This window comes from Cinclus cinclus, chromosome 18 (genome assembly GCF_963662255.1).
Source record: "Cinclus cinclus chromosome 18, bCinCin1.1, whole genome shotgun sequence".
Lineage (NCBI taxonomy): Eukaryota > Metazoa > Chordata > Aves > Passeriformes > Cinclidae > Cinclus > Cinclus cinclus.
In genome coordinates, this window is record NC_085063.1 from 3893267 (window position 1) to 3919942 (window position 26676).

A 26676-nucleotide genomic window follows, 5' to 3' on the forward strand; every position below is an offset into this window, starting at 1 on the left:
TTTCAGCAGGATTATTTCCCTTTCTGTAACATCTGATGACTGCTTGTGTCAGACCTGCTGAAACGTCTGCCCACCTGTGACAACTCCCATTTGTGCAGGAGAAGATTCTGGCAGCAATGCCCTTTTCTACACAGGGGGAATCCAAACTTACTTGTCTGTGCATTTCCGGATGGCTTCGTCTGCAATCTGCTTCAAGTTGACCAGTTTGTCCCCTCGATAAAAGGCATCTGCAAAACGGTGAGGGACACATCAGAGGGGCTTCCCAGCCAAGGCAGCCTGGGACAGCTGGAACAACAAACAGTTCCAGGAGGGCAGAGCAGAGCTCATGCACTGGAGTGAGGGGAAGCAGACAAGCAGCTGATGGGAAAGCTTTCCTAATGCACCCTTTTAGCCTAGAGAAACAGATGCCAAAAGACATAGTGGAATTCCTTCTCTGGGAGAGGTCCCAGTTTGACCTGAGTAATCTCTTGGGAATATTCTCTGGGAAATAATCTAATGTGTCAAGAACACAGACTGCAGCTTAGTAGGTCCTTTTCATTCCATGGGAATTAATAAAAACACAATTTCTTGCACTTTTGGAAAAAATAGCTGGGGAAATACAGTGGGCTTACATGCAACTACTGCCACACTCGTATCCTTTGCTTTACAAGGCTGGGAGCTGAAGCAGCAATGTCCTTAAAACTGGGAAGGGTGGGAATTCTTACATTAGGCCTGCCTCATGATACATCTTGCAAACATCTGGCTGATTTTCAGGAGAAACATGGATGAGAAGTGTTTGGAAACATGCTATTGGCAGCTGGTGACATCAAGCTTTACAGGACAAACTGAGGGGCTGCTTGGAGGTTTCACCACATGTTTGGAGTGGGAAGAACATTTGGGCACAGCTACAGTACTGTACCCACTTTGGGAGGCTCAGATGAGGCACTGTCCCTCCCTGTGCTCCTTCCAGCCTTTTAAAATAAAGACCTCTCAGCCAGGCAACTGGAAGGGAGTGGCTCAGGTGTGTGTTTTACCTGCCGTGATGAGGAGAGAGCAACCACAGTCAAGGATCCGCTCACACAGGGAGTCTGCAGAGAAACCTGCAAACTGCCAGGGACACACAGCAGAGTCAGCAAGGACACACAGGAACCCAGCCCCACACCCCCACAGCTGGTGTGCCATTCACCCAGGGCAAATGATTCACCAGCAGGCACTGATGGAGAGAGATAAAGGAGCTCACTGCACAGTCATTGTAGGGAAACTGCAGCTTCTTAATTGAGCTTCCATCCGTCTTGTGGTCAGCACTTATCTTTCCAGCTCCTCTCCCAAACCAAGAGCTGCTCCCCTCAGAGCTCAGCACCAAGAGCAGCACAAAGAGCTTGTTCTTACCACAACAGAGTGCAGAGCTCCAATCCTGGCACAGGCAAGCATGGCTATGACCAGCTCCAGGATCATTGGCAGGTAGAGGGAAACCCGGTCTCCTTTTTTCACACCTACAGAGGGAGGGAAAGTGAACATGGCATCTGTCAAAATGAACATGTTACATGGAAAAAGAACAGGATATAGAAATAAATCAATTATTTTAATTCCACATTTATATGCACACAGTAAAGCTTCAGTTGGAGTTGGAGCTGAAGCAGCCCGGGTTTTGCCTTTCAAGCACTATGGCTCTTGAGACATGATGGCAATGAACTCCATGTTCTCATTTGCCTCCCTGAATGAAACAGTAAATTAACCAGAGCCCACCATTGGTTGGAAAACCCCAGAGCATGATGTTTCGAGCACTGATTTCTTCCTTCTACAGCTGACATGAGCAGCACTGATCAGTTTTCACAAACAGAAACAGGGACGAATCTGTGTGTTGCAGAGCAAATTGATGAGAATTACTCAACAGACTGGCAACCACACAAACAGTGACCCCAATCTCCAAACCCGTGGCCAAATGCCTTCCCAGTATCCAGTGCTCCTGTTGCCCCAGCTGTGTACCTTGGCTGCGGAGGATGTTGGCAAACTGGCAGACTTTGTGCAGCAGCTCACGGTAGGTGATTTTCATGGAATCCCCAGGTTCATTCCCTTCCCTGGAAAAGCAAGATAATCTTTGTTACTCTGCAGCAGTACAAGGCAAGAGTGACACTGAAAACTGCTCTGGCCAACAAATATGTCCTCACCTGCCCTTCTGAGCACAGAGTAACCAAACTCCAGAAATCTAAATCTGGACTGAGGTTCTCCAATAGTAGGAAAATTTAGTCCAAAGTGCCCAGTCCTGTGTAGATCACTACTGAAAGCAATTGCATGTGTGAAATGGAAATACTGGTGCTTTCAGAGAGGCAAGAAGAGTCCAACAGAACCAGAGCTAAGAGTGCACAGGCTCAGGAGCCCTCTGGGATTTATGGTATGGTTCCCTCACTCCTGGGTGCTCACGCCTGCAGGTATCTCTGCATTAAACACGGGCCAACACCCAGCCCCCAAATACCTGACATCTGATGGGCTGTGATGGGATGCCAAGGCCTGTCTTGTTTTCCAAGGGCATATATAAATACACCCATGTATGTTTGTTCAGTGTCATGCCTGGTCTACTTTATTCTCCCTGTACTCCTCTGTGAACAAACTCCAGTCTCCTGCAGCCCAGACTCTGATGGGAAGGAGAGCCAAGGGACAAGAATGTCACATCCCCAGGGAAATGGCTTCCTACTGAAGTAAAAACCAGCTAATTTTAATGTGACTCAACACTTCAGCCATACAAATGAGGTAGCACTCCCAAAATATCAGGAGATTCATAAAGAATCTGACATGACTTCACAGTGGAGAAGCAGCAGTCTCCTACACTCTGGAAGGACAGAGACACTTTTCCAGGTCTCTCCAAGGTAGCCAGCACAGAAACTCCAGTGATCCATGATGAATAGGGGTATCACATCACTCTCAGCTGCCAGTGCTTCTGGAAAAGCGACCCCTTAGTGCATGCAGCCAAATGAAAAGCACCACTGGTGCTGGGGAGAGGCCAGGAAGCACCTCCATGCCATGTGCTCCCTCACGATTGCAGCCAGACTCTGCCTAGTTCTGAAACAGAAACTTCACTTCAACACATCAAACACAGCACTCCAAACCTAAGTACAGAATTGTAGCAAAAACCAACCACTTCCCCCAGCAACACAACTAGCAGGAAGGCTTCTGGGATGCAGAAATGCATAAAGCAACACCCTAATTTCCCAAGTAACTCCGTAAATCATGCTATTCCGTGCCAGCACAACAGTGACTACATGCTCCAATGGCAGATAGTCCTGGAGGAGAAACCACAAGAGACAGGAGAGCCTCACTGAGAGAAGTTCTGCTCCTGCCCTATGTAGAACAGGGGTTCCAAAACTGGTGGATACACCCAGATCATCATTTGTGGACCTGCTGTTTACACACTTGCCTTATCCCTCTTGATATTCAGTTACACTCCTGGCTTCCACAGTGCTCTGCAGCAATTGGGACCATGGATATCTGCACTGACACAGGACAGGGAATCTTCCCATCACTGGCTGCTGGAAGGGTGATTCCCTGTTTGATATTTGGTTTGGCCCCTTCTAAGTGGAAAGGAGAGAGACACAAGAATACAAAGCTTAAAGTGAAGCATGGGAACGTGAACCAGTGCCAAAGGTTCAGCCTTGACATCTCAGCATTTTCCTCTCTTTTACCTATCACAGCCAGAAGCATCACTTTGAGCTAAATGACATGTGAAACCATTAGTCAAGGTACCTTACAGCAGGACTCTCAGCTAGGAAAGGGAGACCAGGAAATCAGTTTCCTTTATCATTCTGTTACCTGAGGTCAAAGATGCAAGAGCTGATGATTCCAGTGCCGGGCTGAGCAGCTGTAACTGATCTGGCTCACAGGAACAGCATCTGCTTCTGCTGTGTCTGGCTGCACACTGAGTGCCTTCCCTCACCATCCAGGTTTTCCTTTGTGCACCTACATCAAGGCTGGTGCTGTGCAAACCTGCTTGTGCCCAGACAAGCAGGATCACTGTGTGTGCAGCTCTCCCCTTGGCCATGAGTTTTACTATGGAATAGCTCTTAAAAGACAATTATAATGCTTCTAAATGCAAGCTGGAGCATCCCAGCCCACTAAACCCTCACCTGAAGGTCATTGGGGTCTGCTGGGCACCACAGGCAGGCCCTGTCCAAGCCAGCCCCCAGGTCAAAAAACAGGGCAGGGAGGAAGGATGTCTCTTTGTCGGTGCTCTGGCCCAGCAAAGGATCTAATTACAGCCTTTACTAAGAGAGGAACACATTAGGAGGAAAGATTAGCCCAGGGTCCTGCGTGCCATCTGGGGGCTAAGCAGCCAAGGGGAGAGGCAGCCAGGTCATCCAAGCAGTGGGTTCTCAGGGGAACAGCCCTGCACACGGAGCCCATGATGGACACAGACCTGCCCTGAGCCACCTGGCACAAGGAACAGCTTGGACATTCCTGCTCTCCCTGCACATGAGAGGCACATCTCAAATACACCAGGTCCTCCTCCTTGGCAGGATTTCAGAGGGACAGTCAGGCCAAGGAATGTACCCAGGCTTGTCCTGAAGGCCAGAACCAAGGCCTCTTACGTAAGGCACTGCAGGAAAAGCACAGAGTCAAAAAGAAGTTAAAATTTGGGCAAGGATATTTTTCGAAGTCCTTTCCATACATTTGCGTGACTGCAAAACAGCTCCCCTATCACCAGCAGGGCAAACCTCAGGCTTCAGATTTTAAGAAGACCTTTTGTTCAATGGGAGACAAATCATGTCCTTGTTTCTACAGGACAAGATACCTCCTTTCAATGCATCCCCAGCCAAGGCCTCAAGCAGTCTCCCAAGAGCAGGCAATTGCTTTGTCTCCCTGCCTCTGAAAATAGTCTAGAGTGCCCACAGCTGTACTCAGCATGCTACAGCAGCATTCAGACTGCTCGGGCCTCTGCTCTGGCACAAAAGCCCAGTGAATGATGGATTTTAGACAGGGCATTTAAATAAATGCCCACTTGCATGCTATTGAGTACTCTCTGCATCAAAACCAAGCCTGTAAACTCGTGGCATCTAAATTCTGCCAGCAGCATTTTCCCAACGGTGCCCATCTGACATAAGCAAAAGCTGCCAGCCCTGAGCATCTCACATGGGTTCCCTTGTCCAAGTTCAACTGAAAAGAAATAAAACTGTGAAAATAAGCCTCACCCTTCTGAAAACAGCACTGCAAAACTCACCTCTGCAGTTCTAACCCCACCAAATCCAACAATGCCCAAGTACACATATTTTAAGATCTAATGGTGAAAATAGTTGGCAGCAGCACTGCTGTGATTGCTCATGTGTAATCTCTGTGCTTTAACAGCAAGGCTTCTTCTGAAAGGAAAATCCAATTCTCAGCACCCCAAACATGCCAGATACATCATTAGATGAAATACATGGTGACATATAGCACGTCTGATGTTTCTTCACCTTCAAACCAAGTCCTACATTTAACAACTGTAATCCAAAATTTTACAGTATCATCTGGCTCATGGCAGGAATGCACTGGAGATTTTTAGCACTTGAGAAGCCTGTGTTTTACATATTGCATGTTGTGTGAATGCTCAGCTGGAGAAAGGCAAGTTTGGCCATATGGAATGCATACGGAAGAAATTCTTCCCTGTGAGGGTGGGCAGGCCCTGGCACAGGGTGCCCAGAGAAGCTGTGGCTGCCCCTGGATCCCTGGAAGTGTCTAAAGCCAGGATGGACAGGGCTGCAGGAGCCCAGGAGCAACCTGGGCTAGTGGAAGGTGTCCCTGCCCAGGCAGGGAGTAGATCTAGGTGACCTCTAAGGTCCCTTCCAACCCAACCCATTCTATTTCTAAGATCTCTACTGAACCACCCATTGACTCAGTAAATTCAAGTTCTTCAACTAAACACACAGATGCACAACTGGAGGCCCTCTGAGGCCAGTCTTCTAGAAACTGTGATTTCTTGAAGAAGTCAGGCTTCCTGCAAAGAGGAGAGTTTTGTATCTGCCTGCAGCCAATTCTTGCCAGGGCCAGACACCCCAAGGACATCAGGGACCACCACCACTGCAGTGTGCAGGACAGAAGTGCCCAGCCCTGCTCAAAACAGATTCCTGTCAACATATGAAAGGAAGTCCAGGCTCTGAAGAGCTCTTACCCTCCTACTCCCTTCTGTCAGCAGCTAAAATAAGGGGCTACCCACTTCAGAGCACACACCGTGACACTCGCAAAGCCCCATGGCACAGTCCCTGCCAGCATCCAAGCAAGGAACAATTGCACGGAGAAGTCACATGGGCAGGAGAAGAAAAAAAACACCAGGTAGGAAAGCTGAAGACTTGTCACCTCTGTGACACTGCCACACTTACAGGGGTCTCACAGACTGCCTGCTCAGCTGGGAGCTTGACCTTGGTGGTGCAGAGCCACAGAGCTGTTTCATCTGATGCCCAGGTAGTAAATCAAGGTTAAGCCTCTCTCCTAGAGCCACCATGCAGGTGAACAATTTACTGCTGTACATACACAGTGTAGTAGGGAGGGTGGTCTGTAGGAGCAGGCAAGCATTTCTGCAGAGCCCCATTAGCTCAAGCACTGACCCTGTGAAGCAGTCAGGGATGCAGAGCAGCAGTGTGGGAGAGGGACACTGTGCCCAGATGCTCTCCTGGGTATTTGCACCACAGCAGGTTAAAAAGTTACTGTGCTCTGCCAAGCACCGGGGATGACTACAGGCTGTTCCAAAGCATGGTCTGCTTCACCCACTCACCACCTAACCAAGAGAGCTGAGAGCTGACATCTCATCTGTAGGGTGACAAACACCAGGGAGGGACAGGAATTCAATGGCCATGAGGATACACACTTCTCAGAGCACCCAAAGAGACCAAGCAAAGCTGAACTGAAAGCAAATCACCAACACTGTTTGCTTCCCTTCCACCACATTTCTAAATAAATTATTTGCATCACTTATTTGAGTAACAGATGACTGCAACTCCCTAAGCAAAGCCACCCCAGCATTGGCACAGAGCAGCAGGAAGCACGGTTGCATCAGTGGCAATTACAGTTCTCAAAGGAATTAAGGATGATAATTGTGGTTTACAAGGGCTACGACACCACTAAGAAGGTGATGTACAGGAGAAAAGGAGGAAATGAAGCCAAGCAAGTGAAGTGCTAGAAGTTTTCAAGATCTGCCAGACCATCTGCAGATCTGCACAGTCAGAAACAGAAAGTCACAGACCAAACCAAGCTAAGGACAAAGCCAAAGCCTTTCTGATTTCTGGAAATGCTCCCACTGAGGATCAAAGGGGCTGCAGATCATTTAAGTTTCTCCTCTAAGTGCCTGTGAACACATCACTCACTACCTTTTTGTAAACGACAGTGACTTTAAACTGAAAGAGAATAGGTTTAGATTGGATATGAGGAAGAAATTCTTCCCTGTGAGGCCCTGGCACAGCTCTCTGTGCTGAGAAGCTGTGGCTGTTGCTGGATCCCTGGAAGTGTCCAAGGCCACGCTGGACAGGGCTTGGAGCAGCCTGGGACAGTGGAAGGTGTCCCTGCCCATGGAAGAGAGGTGGAATAAAATGAGCTTTAATGTCCCTTCCAACCCCAAACCATTCTGTAATTGAGTAAAAGCAGCAACCCAAAGTTACCAAGCACAGGCAGAGGGCACCTGAAAGGTAAATTTTCAGAGCAGAGCAAACCATCTCAAAGCTACCAGGTCTCATTTTCTGACTGGCAGAGATGTGATGGCAGCCCACAGAGCAATTTTTCTTAATGCAGGACAAAGGCTCCACATTTTACCTACTGGAAAGCACCCTTAAGAAAACATGGATTCCCAGTTTGGAAAAGGTGCTATAAAAGGCAAAGAAGCCTTTATCAGAAGATGCCATGTCACAGGAACAACTTGCACAGTGGGGAACCACAGAGAGACTCAATGATCTCAAAGCTCTTTCCTAACCTAGTTAATTCTGTGATTCTGTAACCCCAGTAGAGGAGAGAGAGAACTGTGGGAATGTCCACCCTAGAACATCTCTGCCATTTAACCTAAAATGAGCTAGAGCCCCAGACCCCTCCTAAACATGGAGCCAAATGCAGCATGAGAGATCTCCAGCTCCTGCTTCACCAGCAGCCTGTCCCCAGAGGTAAGAAAAGGTAAAGGAAGGAATTTTCCTGATGTGGTGACAGCTCTTCATGTGCAAGGTCACCAGGGGTGGCCAGGAGGACTCATGGCCCCCTGATCCATTCCACATCCAGAATTAGAGCAGCCAAAATGCCAGGCAGAGCTGGGCCAGCCAGGCTCCTGCCATGTGGGGAATGTGCTCATGTGTGAGCCGCATGGGCAGCGAGGGCCCTGGGCGTGCTCAGCCACCGTGGTGACAGCTGCTCACTCACCTCCTGCCACCACCTAGCCTCGCCTGTTCTCAGGACAGCCCCAAAAACTGCTGCCTCAAAAGGGTCTGCCTGGATATACCTTGGTTTCTCAGGAACAATGGCAGCCAAAACAGGAAAAAAAAACCAAACAGGATTTCTTCCTATGCCACAGCCTTGCTTACGCCACCTGAGAGAGGAACAGCATTCAAGTGAAGACAGCTTTTTAAATCTGTTTTTGAGAAAATAGATTACACTGAAACATGAAGTTTGGGGAAAGCAGCTGTGCAAGATAGTCAGAAAAAACACCTTTTCATCAGAAAAAAATTCTGGTATTTGCATGGATTGTTCAATATGGAAATGCTCTTATTTGCACAAGCAAATGGGTCTGCAGCAGGTCTGCAAAAAACCTCCATGAGAACATTTCATAATAACAGGGCAGACAGCCCAGCCCTGCCCATGCTTAACGTCACCATCTCCCACCACAGTAATGTAAAATTCACAAAGGAGTTCTGGGAAGCCTGAGGTTTCCTGAGCAGCAAGTTTACCAGAAAGCTCAACCCCACCATCACCAAGCTTAAATCCCCTTGCATCACAACACAGATCAAGAAAGAAGAAGTTGTGTAATCACACAGCTCTGCTTGGGAGGGGCTGGTGAAAATGTTTTCCAAGTGTGTTCAGAAATATTTGGCAGCACTGAGAGAAAATCACTGAAAAAACCTGGGAACAGAAAGCCCAGGGAAAAGGAGAATCTTACCAGTTTAATGCCATCACTTCCTAAATCCACACAGTTGACACTGACTGCTGCATTATTTTTTTTAAATTGAGTTTTAAAACTGAATTTTCCCCTCCAGTGTCCCCCATACACTTAGATAGGGCCTAACAGAGCTCTGCTCTCAAATCCATCTCTGAGCCAAACCACTCCAACTTATTTAGCCATGTATCTAGAATGGATGGACTCTTACTGCAGTTAAGAAACCCAAACCAGCTGTGCCAAAGCAGGAGCCCTGTGCTCTGCAGGGCACAATGTTCTGTGTTCAGCCCCAGCCCCATCCCCTCCAGCCCAACTGACTCCAACACAGTCAACTATGTATTTTACAGAACAGCCAAAATAGAGCTTATTTCTACAGGGATACTGGGTCATAATTTGCTCTTTGATCAAGGAATCAATCCTCTACTCCCCTTTAAAAACAGCTATATGGACAAAACAAAAGAAACACAACACCCTGCACAGTTGTTACTGTCCCATAGGAAAACCACATCCATCTTTCTGTCTTTCTTTCTCATTATATACATCCCCAGCTACTCTTCGTATCTGCAGCCTTTCAGAAGCTGAACAAATACCAGAGGCATCTAAAGAAATAATATTTATCTTGCGCAGCCCAACTACTGAATACTCTGCCATATCTACACCACAGAGCCCAGCTGGAGATGGATACTGCTCCAAAACCTCTCTATTTATCAACCTGCCAAATTCCCCCCATTATCCCACTCACGCCAGGCTATGCCCTAAAATCTACTTCAAGCCCCTTTCTTTAGGCAGTGAGATGCTCAGACATCTCTAAAGGAATTAACACCTCCCACCTTCAACTGCTGCCTTCATCAGCCAACATGGGCAAGTGAACTCGGGATTTGTACCATGGGATTTGTACACTCTGTGCTCACACCTCAGAGTCAGAACACTCCAGAGGAACAGCTTCGGGGAAGACAGGATCGACAGCAGCCAGCAAATCCCTCTTCAAGGAAATGTACTCTCACCCTGGCATATTTGACAAGATAAGTCATTTTAGGAGTCATACAAACCACATGTAGATACCTTGGTGACAGGGTCAGAAGCCACTCTGTGCTGATGGGCCCAGCAAGGAGAATTTGCTCTCTGTGGCTTCATGATTTTCCTACTTGCTTGATGCTGAGTAACCATCAAGTCAAGAGGAAAAACATTAACTCTTACTTTCTGAAGCATACTTTAAAACACAAGAGAACAACCAGGGGAGAAAATAAACAGTTTTTTGCATGTTTTATTTAGGGGAGAGGTTTTTTTAAGGAAATTTTAATTACTTTTTTAAAACAAAACCACACAGCATTGCAACAGAGGTCACGTGCAAGACCCGCCCAGCACATCACTGAGTTTGGCTGCCCTCAGCCAGCACTTGTAATCTCAAACAGCCAAACCCACTGAATGCTGCAGAAGAACATGAGGTTTGACATGAGAGGAAACATTTTAGATGTTTACCATCAGTGATGTTTTCAAAGGAGCACTGACTATTTTTACCAGTCCAGTGGGAGTAGGGCTTATATTCAGTACAAAACAGCTGATTGCTTGTTTAAACAATTTACAGTTGGGCTGTTGAACAGACCCTGGATGAAGCTTCTGTAAGTAAAATAATCAACTAGCCAACTGCAGCTGGGAAATGCCCTGTTTTGGAAAATAGCTGCATCTCTGGTGGGAACATTTTGCCAAATTTTGAAGAGCTTCTAGAAACACATAAAGCCAGGCAAGGCAATTTCAATGGAGACTCAAACAATATCCATAAAGGGCATGGTAGGAAAATAGGCTTTTAATCTGATTTTTTGGTGGACATTTCAATTTCGTGCATCATAAACTTCCAGAGGTGAAGGCCAGGTATCACCTGCTGGAATGTCATTTAGGGAACATTTCTTAGAAGATGATCAGTGGCAAAAGAAACGGGAAACATGCTTCGCCATCACTGAATGATCCATAAAACAAATGTTCTGGGTTGGAAGAGACCTTAAAGACAATCTGGTTCCATGGGCACAGACCAGGTTGCTACAAGTTCTGTCCAACCTGGCCTTGACCGTTCCCAGGGATGGGACAGCCACAGCTTCTCTGGGCACTATCAGGTAGCCAGGTGTGACAAAGCAAACAGGAAGGCCCTCAGCTTCCTTGAGGAATTCCCCCGAAGAAGGGAGGTGGCATCTATGAAAATGAATTAATGGCAAACTGCCAGCACTCAAGATTTTTTACCGCACCTCATTTCAACATTTCCAAGTGATGCGCAGAAATGCAAACAGAGAACAGAAACCCTGCTCCAAAAAGGGGGAGGGAAGAGCTCTTGTGAAACCACTGGTCACCAACACTTCAGCCCAGGAGCTCTGGGCACAGAGAGTCCACCAGGTACTGCAAGGGCAGCAACCCACCAGAAAAATGCCACACTTAGAACACGCACCCACTCACACCTCTTTTGGCAAAGCCCGAGCATTTCGTCTCCTGCTTGGAGCAAGTCTCACCCACGTGTAGCTGGAGTCCTTGTCCACTGTTGCTCCATTCACACCAGAGTGCCAAGGGAGAACACACAAGCCATTCACACGGCTCAAATAATCAGGTTTTCTAGTCCAATGAGCAAACTGAAGGCTCTGATCTTCCGTGTCCTGAATCCATACAGAAGTTCACCATCCTCTCTGTCGATGAGCTCCGTTTATCCATCGCCAAGTTTCAAATCTCCAGCCAATATCTGCAGTATGCCATCACTGCACAACCATGGTACCCCTCCCTAAAGCAACCAAGTATTCTTAAAACATATCCAGTTGCCTCTAATAGCTGCCAGCAGAACAAGACAAAAGTTTCACAGACATGAGAAAATCCAGGTGCCATTGTCTGTGCACACCCACCTCTCATAGGGCCCCATGTAGTTAATGTAACAACCACATCCCCAGAACCATGCAGAAAGGCAGCACTGCACAGGTATAAACCAACATTTTCCAGTAGGGGTATAAACAGAAATTCATGAAAAGTTATTAAATCCCTGTGCTGAATCTACAGAGCTGTCAGAGCAACAAGGAGGATGAGGAAAAAGTACTAAACAAGAATATAAAAGCTGCCACTGGTGTCAGTTACACAGCAGGATTGCACTTATGTTCACAGCAGCTCAGCCAAGAAGCCTCTTAGATGAAACCAAAGTACCCAATCAAAGCTGGGTCAGAACCATGGCTGATGTTTGGCCTCCAGGATCAACAGCAGTAGGAGATGCTGTTTCTGGAGCATGTGAGCCTGCCACCATCAGCAATTCTGTTTCAACACTGCCCTTGGCAGTCCTGCTGCTGATCCTAAACAGTGCCCACTGAAAGTGAGGAAGCAAAGGGCAAGGCTAAACCACTGTTCTTCCAGGCACACCTGAATTACTTTCTTGAACAACTTTCAGTGGGAAACCTCCCAAAGTGGTCTGAAAAGAGCCATCCCTGTGTGCTCAGTGCCACCAGCCTTGTGCTCCAGCAGTTCTGCCAGCAGCTCCAACAACTCTCCCAGTGACCTTGTTCCACTGCACCCCTAGGGATACAAGTCACATTTACTGGTTCCCAGGACCCTCTCCATTGCCTTCTCTGGGCAAAGGGGGACTGGCAACCTCCCAGCCCTTGGCACTGCAGCCTTTTGGAAATGCCACCAGTGTACCCTGGCCAGCAGCTCTGCAATTCCACATTCAAGTTCCTGCTCCTATCTGGGGCACATGCCATTTAATCCTGGGCATTTACAGACATCTCACTTGTTTATCTGGTCCAATACTTCCTGGATATTCCCTTGTATTTATATGGATGGATGTTGTATCCCTGCCAGTAGCAGCTAACAAAGGTTTCTGAGCAAAAGGCTGGAAACAAACAGATCCAACAAAATTCATATGAAAGCTGCTCCCCTGATCCAAGGCAGCTTGAGTTGCTCTCCCAGGCAGGAGAGGGTGAACAACCCTGTTCTCACTGCTCTTCCACAGAGCAACCACCCAGGTGCTACCTGAATGCCTTCTCTTTTAACAGATATGACCTAATAGAGAAGAAAAATTCCACTCTGTCTCCAGGAGCAGGATAGCAGAGTTACATGTTATTTGAGCTCAGTAAAAAATACTTCCAGAGAAAATCTTCAACAATGTGGAATGCCCTCCCGTGGAGGCACAAGTCCAGGGGTGCTTCTGAATGTACAAAACCACAGGAGACCACAGTCACTAAGTAATCAAGTGGTCACCAACCTTTAATACCTGTCCCTTTCCTTCCTTGCACTGCAGAGCAGAATAGCACAAAGCTGAGAGCACTTGCCAGCTCCCTGCCTGGCATCCCGGGATGGAAGAGGGCCTGCAGAGTAGGAATGGAGCTTGAGATCTCCAAAACATCAAACTGATCACCCTTCCCAGCATCGCTCTGCAAACCAGCAAGTGTATCTGACAGGGATGAGTCAAGTTCTGCTTTCAAGTCAGTCCTTGGAATGGAAAAACAACTTCCAATGGCTCTGAGCATGCCAAGTGCCTGAGTACCACAGTGCTCAATCTGCTGACTCACAGCATCCAGGAAAGCACATCCCGCACAAGCCTGAAGGAGGCAGCTTGTTCTCAAGATATTTATTTCATCCCTTGGGCACAACCAGTCACCTAGGAACTACCTTGGAGATTTCACTAGTAATTAACAGGATGGAGGATGCAGCAGATGAGTACAACAGAAACACTTGGGACAGAAGAACCTCAAGATACGACAGGAAAAAATGAGTCTCGGCACACACACATAGGAGCCCTTGGTAACAAGTTTTAGACCATGACCCCCGTGTTTTCCAGCCCCTCAGGCCAAACTGACAACATCAAATCCGTAAGCAGGCATCACCATGCTGCCCTGCCATCTTTGTATCTTATCTGGAACCTGCAGCAGGGAATTCAGACCAGTTACATGAAATCAGTTAATTTTAAACCCATCATGACCTTGCTCCAAAACAGCCCACAGCCAAAGATAGAGACTCCATCCACCTATGGAGAAAAATCAGGGAGCTACACCCAAGGAGAAGCTATGAGTCCCTCGTGTCCCAGCCTGTACTAACAGATGAGTGTCCAAATACAACGGCTTGCACTACCACATAGCACTAACCACACTGCTTGGTGACTGCCCAGAACTGGGAAAGGAAAATTTTCAAAGAAGCCAGGAAAGCACATGACTTAGGCATGCCTGAGCTACTACACTACTCCCCACACTCTCTGTTTAAATACCGTGTTTCTATTGATGTTCCCCCCACCCCCACTCCTGCACTACCCATGCAGCTCAGGCAACCCCAGGACACAGGGATATTCCCCTTTGGAGGGATGAAAAATGCTGTCTGAAACTCCCAGTTTTGTCACCCTCTCCCACACTGGCAGATTTCACAAAGCCCACCAGAAAAGAGCTATGCTTTATGTGATGGAATCTACAGCTATCATTGCCCTTGAAGAAGGTACAAGACTTACAGCTTCATAAAATACTAATACATCCAATGGAATTTATTACCTATTTTCGGGGCACATAATGTGCCTCATTTCCAGAAGCAGAGCATTGTACAGTTTCAGCAGTGCTTCCAAAAGAATTAATATCTGCCAAAACCAGCAATCTATCCCTCTGCACACACAACAGGGAGATGACACAGATTGTTGAGAAGGCACCTCAGAAAGGGCTGAGGGGGGCCACCCCTTTTCCCATGGAGAATCCCCATCAGGAAAGGAGCTGTGCTGAGCCTGGATAGTTCTGTGGGCATGAACCAAACATGCACACACTTGCAAACATGGATCAGTAAAAGCAACCTCCCCAGTGGTGAATTTTGTTCTTTAAACAAACTGTGATTTCGAGATGTGCTCTCCTCACCAGAAGAGGCTGCATCATTGGAAGGATAACAAGTCATCCAGGAAGTTACCAAAGAACTGCATGGTCAGTTTGACACAGGATGCTCCAAAATCCTGAAGCCAGTGGTAGCAGCAGAGCCAACTGCATCATGCAGAAGCTGACTCCAACTAAGCACTTGGAAAGGCTGGATGTTAACAGCCAGCATCCTCTGCCACAGATCTGTGCACATGACAGATGTGTGAGGCTGGTTTGTATCTTTTATTTTTTTTTTTTTAACATGCCCTCATAGTTGTTTGGCTTTTTCTTATAGAAAGTTTTATTGGAAGAAACCTCAAGGCTACAAAGCCCTAAATCCATGATTACATTTTCAAGTCAAATCATATAAAGAAACCCAAACCAAACAAACCACACCTCCTAATTTTATATTTGCATGTCCTGTTTGTTCTAGGCCCAGAAGAGGAACCATAGCCACTTATTATTTTGTTAAACAAAGTTCCAATAAGCTCTGGCAGCCTTTCCTATCTTTATTGCTCTTTCCTAGATGTGCAATGTTATATGCCAATACAAAAAAGCAGAAGATGAGTACACTCTCCCAGAGATGGCAGAAGCCAGAAGCACCAGCTAAGCCTCATCTTCCTGGCCAGAGGAGCTCTAAAAACCTCCTGCCCCTGGTCCCACCAGGCATTACCAGCACTGCAGCTGGGGTAACTGGTTTGAGAAACAGAGGCACAGGTTACACATAGAACAGGCCTCATCCAAATACTTTCACAGCCCAGGGTCTAATTAGAGAGTTTTGCAATAGGTGGTGGGTTTTTTTTAATTCCCACATGGTTATATTTTTACCTCCACAGGCTGCCCAGGCTAAAGTTTATATGACATCATTAACAGACACTTCAGCACAGAACTAAGGGCTGTCCAAATGACTTGGCATGTCTACAGCAGGGTGAAATACTGTTCTCCTGCCCTAATTAACCACCCCTCACAAAGCCCTCAGCGCTGCTGCAAGTCCCCTTAATGTCCCAATAGCTGGTCCAGTCCATTTCCCCTGCCATGCCCACAAGAGTCACCCCAGGTACACACCTGCACAGCAACCACTGTTATTGACCTCAGCCTTGGCACACCATTAGGAAAGGGATTTGACTTTCAAGAGCAGCACTTTATCAGAAGCATTTCCTGGAGCTTCTGTTCCTTTTTTTTTAGTCCACATCAGCAATACCAAGCAGAGAAAGAGGAATCAGAAGCAGTGAAATCAGAAATATTTGTAAGGTTCGCAAGCAGTCTGAGATATCCTAGTGAAGCAGGCAACAGAGAAAAATCCATCAGGATGGCCAAAAATCCAACTCTAGATGGCCATTTTGAACTACACAGTCCTAACAGCACTGTGAGGACAACACCATGACAGCAAACGTCACCTATGTACAAGTTCTGCAGCATTAGGAAATCCCATGTACTGCCCTTTGTGCTGAAAATGCAATTCCATGTGGCTTGGGATTAGACCCTCTGAGTGGAGCTAATCTGGGCAGTCCTGGACTGCTGGTAGTACAGGACCCTTTAGTGCAGCTTGGCCCTAACAAACCCAGAGGAGCTGATTGCTCCTTCCCATCTATGCAAGACTGCAGACAGCCACAGCCAGCAGCTCTGAGTTTTGTCAGGACACATCACTTCTCAGAGACACGCAGCAATGGCTCCAAACATTATTCAATTTTTCGCTATTTCCTCCTCTCTGAAAGCACAGACCATGGTACTGTATCTTTTCAGAGCTCCCAGAGCTGGGCAGTCAACCAAACCTTGGTATAAGTTCAGCACCTTTGCCATCTAGCAGACTACAGACTTTGTTAGGCAAAAACCAGTGGCTCAGGTGTTTAAAAGTAAACAAAACCGCTTCACCTTTCAGAGGTTTTAATTTCTTTTTCAACGCTTCATACAGTATGACAAGTCCCAAGTGTTTTAGGGAGCCAGACTCATCCCAGAGTGTTCAACACAAAATGTGAGAGGACAAGATGAGAGCAATTAATTATTGCTTTGTTTTGAAGGAAACCACATGCCCAGAAAGGAGTAGCTTTATGAGTTGCAACCCTCTTTCCCAATTCCTCAGCGTCACAGGTTTGTCACAGTGTGCTTCTTCCACTGCTCCCACTGGTACTCCTAGCTGACAGCTCCACACTACAGTGCCTGCTCACCTGTGACAGAGCCACGCTAGGAGAGCTTGTCCCAAAACAGTCAGGGGAAACTCTCTGCTAAGGAGGAAGAGAGACTTTATTTTTTATCACTGTGAAAACCACGACTGACAGCCACCCACCATTTTCATATCCACCCCAAGCTTTTCTCAGCATCACAAATACCCCCACAAAGGCTGCCAGAATAACCAACCAGAAAAATGTTCACCAAGCCCAAATGAAACTGTGGGTGGCTGCCTCAATGTCACACAAAGATTTACGTGCACAAAGAACCCAGTCCCTCAACAAACCCAGCACTGGCTGCCAAATGGCCTTGTTTGCTCGCATACCTTTACCTGCAGGAGTTTACAAGGAAGTTTTCATTCAGAAGCTGCAGTCGTTTTACATCAGAGTGAGACAGAGAATCTATTTAACTAGCAGAGAAGTAAACACTTTGCAGCATTTCACCTGTGCTTTATCAATATGGTTATCTACTAGGCAGTGTGTGAAATTCTTTCACTGAAGCAGAAGGGCTATAGATAGAAACTCTATGAAGCCAAATTTACAGCCACAGCCAGAGCCACATTGGTATAATCGTGTTCCTTTCAGCAGCAGGGTGGCTCCCCAGTCAACTTTACACCAGGTGACTCAGGGGGACCTTCAGCTTCACAATAAATCACTTAGAGTATCTGATATTTTTATTGCAATGACAGTAAGATTTCTCCCTCTGCTCTGCTCAAGGGACTCACCATATCCCAATGAGTTATTGCATGCCTACCATAGGGTACATTTAATTGTGCTTCTGCCCTGCCACATACACTCACAGCCAGGTTGGATGAATACAAGCTCAAGGGAAACAGCAAAATGCACAGGAGAGGCAGGCACAGCTCTTTCTGAGGACACAGCTATGCTGCCAGCTGAGCTATTTCAGCAGGAGCACATTACTTCTGGAGCTTGGACATCACAAGTGAAACCTATTTTGCATGGATATGAAAATTAAGTTTTACACAGATTTTAACACTAATAACTACTGTGGTAAAAAACCAGAAACATACTTCAGATAGGGCTGGAAGTCACTTTTCTTCCCAAAGGTAGAGAAGCCAGTCTTTGTGAAAGCGTCTTACGTGCAAGTGCAAGGAATCCACATATAAACTCAGGTATTGGGAGAACCTTTCTGCCACAGGAGTGGAAACTTGCCAGACCCACAAAACATAAACACGGCAGATAATAGGGTTTATTAGCTTTTAGCTGTCGGAAGTTGGCTGCTCCCCATCCCGTGCTTCTATCCACATCTACCTCCTCCAGCAGGGAGTTGTGGCACCTGCCTCACGCCCGTCTGACCGCTCAGGTACAACTGCAGAAGCAGAAGTCAGGTGCTCCCCACTGCTATGCCGGGCACTTCAGTGCATCCTAGGAAGGGCAGAGAAGCTTCCCGGCAAAGCTCTTCCCAAGGACACTGCAAACAAACACGTGCTGAACCCATCTAAGGATTAGCTCCTCTCAGGTTTTATGGTTTTCCTTCACCTCATTCGAAACTGACGCTGCACGCATACTTGAGGGTGCTATCTACACATCCTCTCCGCCACTAAAAAACAGAAACTTACCAGTAAAAAGCAACTTTGTCCCCAAGCTTCTTCTCGTGGACATTTCTGTCTAAGAGGTTGTAGCAGATGTTGGTGGTCGCTCCTTTCATCCACTCGATGAAGATCTTCCCCTTGGTCACGTCGAAGTTGTACTTCAGGAAGGGTCCCGTGTGCTGACGCTTCCAGTAGAACTCTTTAGCGATGTCCCCCCAGAATTCTGCAAAGGCAACGGGCGCCGGAGCCCGCGAGCAGGAAACAGGGGATGAGGGAAACGGGGACGAAGCAAGTAACATCGGTGGGGACACGAGGGGCTCCCGCAGAACACCCCACACGCGGGGGGTGGCGGAGGGCTCCCCGCGCTCCCCACAGCCCCCGCAGGGCCCGGGGAGCCGCGGCCCCGCCGCGCCCGCCCCGCGCGGCCCCGCTCACCGTGCGGCTCCTCCACGGAGCGCTGGTACAGGCGCTGGTAGTGGGGCAGCGACGGGATGTGAGCCGCGGGCAGCAGCTCCGGCCGCGGCCGGTAGAGCCCGGCCTGCTCCCCCGGCAGCACCATGGCGAGGCACCGGGGCTGTGCGCGGGCGGGGGCCGTGCAGCCCCGCTCCGCCGCCGCGCCGAGCCGGGGGCGGGCACGGCGGGCCCGGCCCGCCCTCACGGCGGAGCGGGGCGGGGCGGGGCGGCGGCCATGTTCCAGAGCGGGTACGGGCCCGGCCCAGCGCCCCGGGTGGTGCTGCTGTCGCTGTGCCCCTGGTGCGCCGGTGTCCGTGGTGTGACCCTCACGTATCGCCGCTGTCTTCTTGTTTGCCTTGCCCTTTCTGTCGACGGTGTCCCTCTGTCAGCCGTCTCCTTGTTTCAGTGCTGTCCCGTGCCGGCGGTGACGCCCTGTGAGTGATGTGCCCCGTGTCGGTGATGACCGCCGTCAGTCAAGTCACCCTGCAGCCATGTACCCTAGGCTGTGTGTCCCCTCTGTCAGTAGTGTGTCCCTCCCCAGTGGTGGTCGCTGTCACGCGTGGCCCTGTGTCAGTGGTGTCCTCCTGTCAGCCATGTCCCGCTGTCAGAGGTGTCCCTTGTCAGCTCATGGCCCCTGTCCCCCCGTGCCAGGCAGAGGGAGCAGCCCAAGGCACTATCTGTAATATCCTGCTTCACCGTCCCCAGTGCAAGCCAGCGGGAATGGCCACACTCAGTGCCTTGTCCCTTTTGCCTTTTTGTGGAAAGCAACTTTCCTTTGGATCCGTGACCCCTCCGCTTCCCCTCCGCTCAGCTGTGTGTGCACAGTGAGCTGTGGCAGTTCACTGAGCACTTTCCTCCTGCAAAAACTTTGTACAGATCTTTCGATGTAGTGAGAAATTAAACAATTTTTTCCACTTTTTCCACCAAGAAGACAGTCAAATTCTGTAACAGAAGCCCAGAGTAGGAGCAGGGTCACAGTCCTTAGACAAAATTCAACAAGATAAGCCCCTGAGTAGCCGTGCCCATTGGAGTAGGGGGCTGGAGCTGGGGTGTCCCAAGGACCAATATCATTCCAAGAGTCTGGTCTCAGAGCAGGAGTTGCCTGTGGTTGTACCTCCTGCCGCAGACCCCTTGTCATCCCAGTCCTTAACATTCCCTGTACTGAGCCCAACTGCCCCAACAGCATTGCCTGTCTGTATGACATGGTCTGCCAAGAAGATATTTCTTAGGCAGGCTGTCAAAACCTCAAATTCCCTTTTTTTTCACTGGGCAATAGCACCCCTTGGAGCAAAGCACTGCTGTGCCCAGGCAGCCACCTGCCCTAGGAATTTTTTGCTGGCTTGGGCCAGGGCCAATGAGCACTCAAAAGATTAAAGTCCATAAACTTGAAATTGGCACAGTGTCAGTGAGCAGGTACAGCCTACTCTGGTATCCTTTGGTTTTCCACGCTTTTGTGCACTCCTTGGGAGTGTTGCCCTGCTGTAGACTGGAGGAGACACAAACCTGTGGACTGGTGAGCATTGTCTACCATTCCAAGCAATGTTCTCATCAGCAAAGAGGCCAGAAAAAGTTCTACAGGCAAAAGCAGCAGTGCTGGTGTGTATTTTTGATTAAGGATGTTCCCTAGTTTTGAAGAGCACAGCTGTGCTGCAGCTCCCTGTTCTGGTGACAGTTTGCTGCCTGCCCACGCTGCTTCTGGGCAAAGATTCTTCTGTGACCCCATTTAGAAGGACACAGCTGGTTTAGTCCAAGGTGAAATCCAGGAGTAGTTCAGGTGATACCTCCCTCTATGGGCTGTGTCCTATGGACAGTATCACTCCAGAGATACTCTACTACATACATGAGCTCAGCAGGATTTACATCCCAAATCTGTCAGCCATCCTCACACCATGCTGTAGCCCATGTAACAAAGCTTCCTCAGCCACGTGCTACAAAATCCCTGTCCTGGAAAGCTACAATGTGGCCTCATATTATTAATTTCATTGTTTTTAATTACAACAACAACAACAAATTTAAAAATAATCACAGGAAGATCAGTGTGCAGGGTCTCGATCTCTATCACATGGATGAAGGTGAAGTCTCCAGCACAAGTCAAATCCATCCAGATGTCCAGTTTTAGCCCATTCCTTTTTGGACTTTCAGCCTGGGACCATACAGCAGTATGGTCCATACAGTATCCTACAGCCGAATACTGCAAGAAATTTCCCTTGACCAGTCAGCAGTACCATTATCTCCCAAGTTCCCTATTACAAAAGGTGGGGTGTTTTTTTAAAGAAAAAGTCAGTTTGGCTCTGCAGCCTGGGGTCTCAGAAAGGGGTATTTTTGAAGCTACTCAGGAGCTATAGCAACTGCACTCCAGCACTCCCCTTGGATCCATGGTCTGGGCACAGCTCCATGAGTTTCTGGGTATGCTTGGCACATCATTTAACCCCAGCTGGAAACCACATTGATCTTCTCCTGAGAAGTAGGACAAACACAGTGCTTCTAATGTCCTTCACAACCCACCTCGAGCTGGCAATTTTCTGTTACAAGCTGCCACCTTCGGTTCCAGCAGCCTGCGTCCCAGGGATTTTGCATTTACCAGCAGCTCTCTAACAAACCCTCTGTCGCCCTAAGTGCCAGGAAGGGGGAGCTGTCATTTACCCCACTGCTGGGAAAGGGCTTTGTCACTCTCCTTGTCACAGGACAGTGTCCCAGAGTCAGTGAAGAGGTGGTTTGCAGGTGCACCTGGGAGGTGCTCTCTGCTTCCCTTCTCACTTTCCTTTTGCTTTCAATGATCTGGCCAGCTGAAATTCCCCACCAGCCTCAGTGACAGCATGATTTCTGTCCAGCAGCTGTTGCCTGTGTGTGTGGGGCATTCCAAGCCATGAGGCTGGGGCAGCACTATGTCCCACCAGCCCCACAGCTGTCCTTCATCCAACATTGTCCAGCTTGGGCTGCTGCAGCCAAGGAATTTTGTTCTTATGCTGCAGCTCTGGCCCAGGAAGCTGCCTGATGGGGAGAGGGTGCATCTCCTCTCAGAAAGTACCTGCAAAGCAGAAAATTCTGAATTGCCTCCTATTGTTTTCTCTCCTCTTTTGTATTCTCTCTCCTCTTTTGTATTCTCAGCCTCTATTGTATTCTCTCTCCTCTTCAGTAACTCTCCAAGCAGCTGCGTACAGGATTGTGAACCACAGAGGTGGTGCCATCACTCAGACCCCCATGGCACAATCACAGCCCTCCTCACATTTTCATTTCAGTGCCTCTCAGCTGAAAAACCACAGAACCATGGAATCATTTGGGTTGGAAGGGAACTTAAAGCTCATCTCATTCCAACCCCCTGCCATGTGCAGGGACACCTTCCACTAGGCCAAGTTGTTCCAAGTCCAACCTGGCCTTGAACACTTTGTTGATATGTCCAGGCTTCCCTTGGTGATTTTACAAGATCTAGGAAAGGGGCTCCTGCTGTGTGACCATGTTTTGCTGCTCCAGCTCCTCCACCCCAGGGCAGTTTGCATCCAGCTGGGCTCCTGCCCTGGGAGCTGGTGTGTGATGGAGCTGGATGCTGCAGGTTTTGCTCCAAGCTTGGCTCCCAGCTCTCCTAACTCACCAGGCAGTGCTGGAAAATCAGCTTCATTTTAGGCCCTTTATTGCCTCTTCCTGTGAAGGAGTAAAAGTACTTAAAGTGTATATGTTAATGTATATTAATGTCTCTTGAAGAGACTCAGAGGGTCAAAGAAAAGATACTGGCCAAGATATGTGGTGTCTTCCTCACACTGTGCTTGGGATACTCTGGAAACTTGGGACACTCTGGAAACAGCCTCTCTAGAGCAGCATCCACAGCTGCTCAGCAGCTGTGGTGGGACCCTTCATTCCATCTTCCCTGACATGAAAGATCTCAGTCCTGGAGATGCTGAAGGTGGGAGAAAGAAACTGGGAAGTGTGAACTGGTTTGAACACCTCAGACCTTCTGGTCCTGGTGGGGGGAACAGAAGGCACTCACATGAGAAACTTGTGCTAATTTGGGCAAAGCACAGCTCCAGGTTGAGCAGGTGACTTACCTGGGGGTCCAAGTAGGGACACAGGGCATTGCCTTCTGACTGGCTTTATTGTCAATTAATGTGGGATTCACATCCCCATTCATGCAAATCACTGAGAGTATCAGGCAGGAAGGATGCAACCCATAGCAGTGGAGGAAGGAACCCAGGAAGACACAGCGATGTCTGAGCTACACCAGGGCACCAGTGTGATGGCTGAGGCTCATGGGCTTGTCTGGAAGAGGACAGAAAGCCACCTCCCCTCCCACTGCCTATCCACTCCTCCCGGAGCATCTCCTGGGCAGGGCAGCCTGGACCAGGGCCTGGTGAGGCAGATTCAGCAGCTCGGTGATAGAGCTGTCAGTGATGCTAATCAGAGAAGGCATCTTTTTATCATGGACCTTAGTCTTGGTGAAGAGTAAGGTTTGTGCCTTGAATGGCTGTGCCAGAAGCAGCAGGAGCCTTTATCAGAATGTCCCGCAGTGAGAAGGTAAAGATTTCTTTAACCACAGGCAAGGACAGAGAATTGAGGGGCAGAACAAAAGAGTAAAGGATCTGGAAAGAATCACAAGTGACACCAGCAAAAACTCCTGGGACCTGCAGAGCAGGGGTGAGATGGAGTGGGAGGCACAGGAGATGGAGTGAGAGGATATGACCAGGCTGTGGTCTCCCTGCTGGGGCTTTCTGGGCTAATTTTCAGCACATGCCCAGGCTGGGCAGCTCTTCACCCGTGCTGAATGAATCAGCACTCAGCAGCAACAGGGTTAAACACCGGGTTGTACTGTCTCCCCACTGAGGACACTCCCCCTCGTCGCTGTCTGCAGAGGAAATTTTAATCAGCAGCGCGATAAGAGCCCTTCAGTCCTGCTGGGAGTTATCAGCTCCTTTGTTTGTAAATGTAACTGCTCAATACCAATGCACTTGGCTCTGGGTTCCAGAACTTCTCTGCTCCGAAGCCCTTCGGCTTAGGCTGCTCCCTCCCTCCAGCCTCGAGCTTAATGAGGGTGTTAAAACAGGCCAGGTTGTGCTGAAAACAAGGATCAAGCCTCAGCTGTTTCCTTTCTACCTCTGCTCTCACTGGGAGAGAAAGTTCTGAATTTGAGGTGGTTTTAAGCTTCAAGGAGTAGCTGATGAATATCAGACCCTGATAATTTAGCCCTCTGCAGAGTACAGACAGTATATTCATAACCATTCTATATGGAGATGAGCTAGTAACACAATCGGGGTTATAAATCAAACCCAGGAGACATGTTAGTGCTGTTGGCCTGGGCTTCTTGAGCGATCTATCTACAGGAAAATGTCTGACTCTTAGATGGGGCCAATTAAATTATAAAGATGCTCTCTCCTCTCACAGCAGCTCATTTGTTTACTTGGGCTTGCCAGCTGGTGCTATTTTCATTCTGGGAGAGGGGGCCAGGACTGTAAGAGATTTGTTGGAAGCCTGGACTGCAGAGGAAGGGAAACTGGGCTCAGCAGAGGCAGCACCTTCATCAACAGCACAGTGAGGAGATTGGGGTTTAACAAGCAGCCTCCCTGTGTGAGCTGTCCCCAGGCTTCAGAGTGTGTCCTTTCACTCCCATAAACGTGGCTGCCTTCTTTTGTCCCTGTTTTATTGAGCAGGGAGGGATAGCTGGAGCTCTGGGTCAGGCTCGGTCATGCCCAGGGCAAGGCTGTGTGGACACAGGAACACATCCCACACTCCAGCAGCTTGGGAAGCACCACCAGTGCCTGGTGGGGCTGGGAGGGTGATGCCAGCACCCAAAAAAGCAGCTCTGCTACAGGGCTGGAGCAGAGCCAGTGCAGAGCTGAGGTCGGTGCTGACACCAGAGGGTGGTGTGGGCTCACACTGGAGACACATTCCTGCTCTAGCACATTTGTAAGGAGAGGACTTGGAGACAAGCTCACATGTATTTTTTCATAGAGGTTTTTAATGTTTATTTTTTAACAGACTTGGTTTAAATTTTTGTTTTCTACAATAATTCAATGTAAAAATCCCAGTACAATATACAACAGTTTGAACATTTGGAATAAGAAATCCAGCTTGGGGAGACATGTAAGTTCAGCTAGTTCCTAACACAGGTAGCAAATTCCCTCTACCCTCCCCCAGATTTACCAGTCAGGAAGGCATATCAGCAGGAATGCTTTACAAATGTCACCCCTCCCTATAACAACACTGGGTGCGCTGTCCCTGCAGTGGGACAGTCCCTCAGGCACATCCCCTTGGAAAGGGAATCATCCTATCCATGGGATGACTGGGATCCTCCAGCGTGGCAAGGCAGAGTCTTGAAAGTGAGGCTGGCTGGCCCTTGTGCGTGAGTGACCCGGGAAGCTCTGGAAAGGCCCTGCGTGCAGGTCCTGCAGGGTTTGGAGCTCCCTTGGGATGGAGAGACCTGTCCTCCCCTTGGCAGCAGTGCCAGCAGCCTTGTGCCCTACTACAGCCTGTTGGAGGGGGATGGCTATGTCCCTGCAGGGCCCAGCCTGCCGGGAGGAAAACAAGGATGATGAAATACTCCTGGCTCTTGGTCTGAGGGGACATCTCAGGGATCACTCACTGGCCTGGGAGCTAGTAGCTTTTTCAGGAAGCCTCTTTGAGATGGCCAATGGTACTCAAGCAGCCTGGGAATAGTCCTGCTTGAACAGCCTGGAGTGGTCCTGCTCAAGCAACATGGGGGTGGTCCTCCTTGGGCAGCATGGGAAGGTTCTGTTCCAGCTACATTGGATAATCCTGCCTAAGCAGTCTGGAGAGGTCCTGCTTGAGCAGTTTGGGGTGCTGCTGGTGAAACAGGGTGGGATAGTGCTGTTCAGTCAGCATGGGATAGTCCTGCTGGAGCATTACAGTGGTCCTGCTTGAGCAGTATGCAATGGTCCTGCTGGGGTGGTCCTACTCAGGCAGCAGGGGATGGTCCTTGGGGAGCATGGGTCATGCTGGAACAGTGTGTAGTGGGTCTGCTTGAGCACCATGGAGCAGCTGCAAGTGGCAGGGATAGTTCTTCATGTCCTGCAGCACCCCAAGCAATGCATTCAAAGCCATTCCTGGCCTTTCTCGCCCATCTTGGACATCCTTCACTGCTTGAAGTGATCCCAGGGGAATCTAGTCAAGCTCCATGCTCCACATTAGTTATTGCTAATGTTTAATCAGGACACTGGTGACTTTATCTGGCTGAATTACTGAAACCTTCCAAGGGCAGAGATCATCCTCTTTCCCCCCATGACTAGTTCCAGCTCCACAAGCCCTAGGGAGAAGTGTTTTCTGATGTCAGGAAGGGCCCTTCCTGTGTGCGTCGGGGTGGTTGAGCTGGTAGTGGCTTTCCTGGGTCGGTAAGGGATGGAATATAAAGCAGGAGAAGCAGGAAAAGAAGCAGAAAATTGCAGCTGAAGTCAGATGTGCTGGGAGTAAAAGATTGCAGGGAGGAATGGGAGAGGTCAGGCTGGAAGAAGATTGGAAGTCAGGACAGAGGTAGGAGATAAAGGAAAATGTAAGGACAGAGAGGGAGGTGTGAGATAAGGAAGGATGGCTGGAGGTCAGAGAGGGGTGGAGGGGGAAATCTGTGAGGTTGATGGGACACTTAGAGGATAAAGAGGGAC

At 48.8% G+C, this 26676-nt stretch overlaps 1 protein-coding gene across 2 annotated transcripts in view; it reads right to left on the reverse strand.

The window, feature by feature from the left end:
- Positions 1-19181, reverse strand: part of ACSS2 (acyl-CoA synthetase short chain family member 2) — a 31193-nt gene extending 12012 nt beyond the window's left edge. Inside the window, exons 1-6 of one of the 2 annotated variants that reach the window (XM_062505035.1) lie at positions 19058-19181; positions 18650-18845; positions 1966-2057; positions 1369-1472; positions 1014-1086; positions 152-227 (exon numbers count right to left, since the gene is read on the reverse strand). In XM_062505035.1, the coding sequence (XP_062361019.1) occupies positions 152-227; positions 1014-1086; positions 1369-1472; positions 1966-2057; positions 18650-18845; positions 19058-19181 (665 nt within the window). The remainder of the gene's footprint in view (positions 1-151; positions 228-1013; positions 1087-1368; positions 1473-1965; positions 2058-18649; positions 18846-19057) is intronic. The other variant, XM_062505036.1, reaches the window with a different exon arrangement.
- Between the last annotated feature and the right edge of the window lie 7495 nt (positions 19182-26676).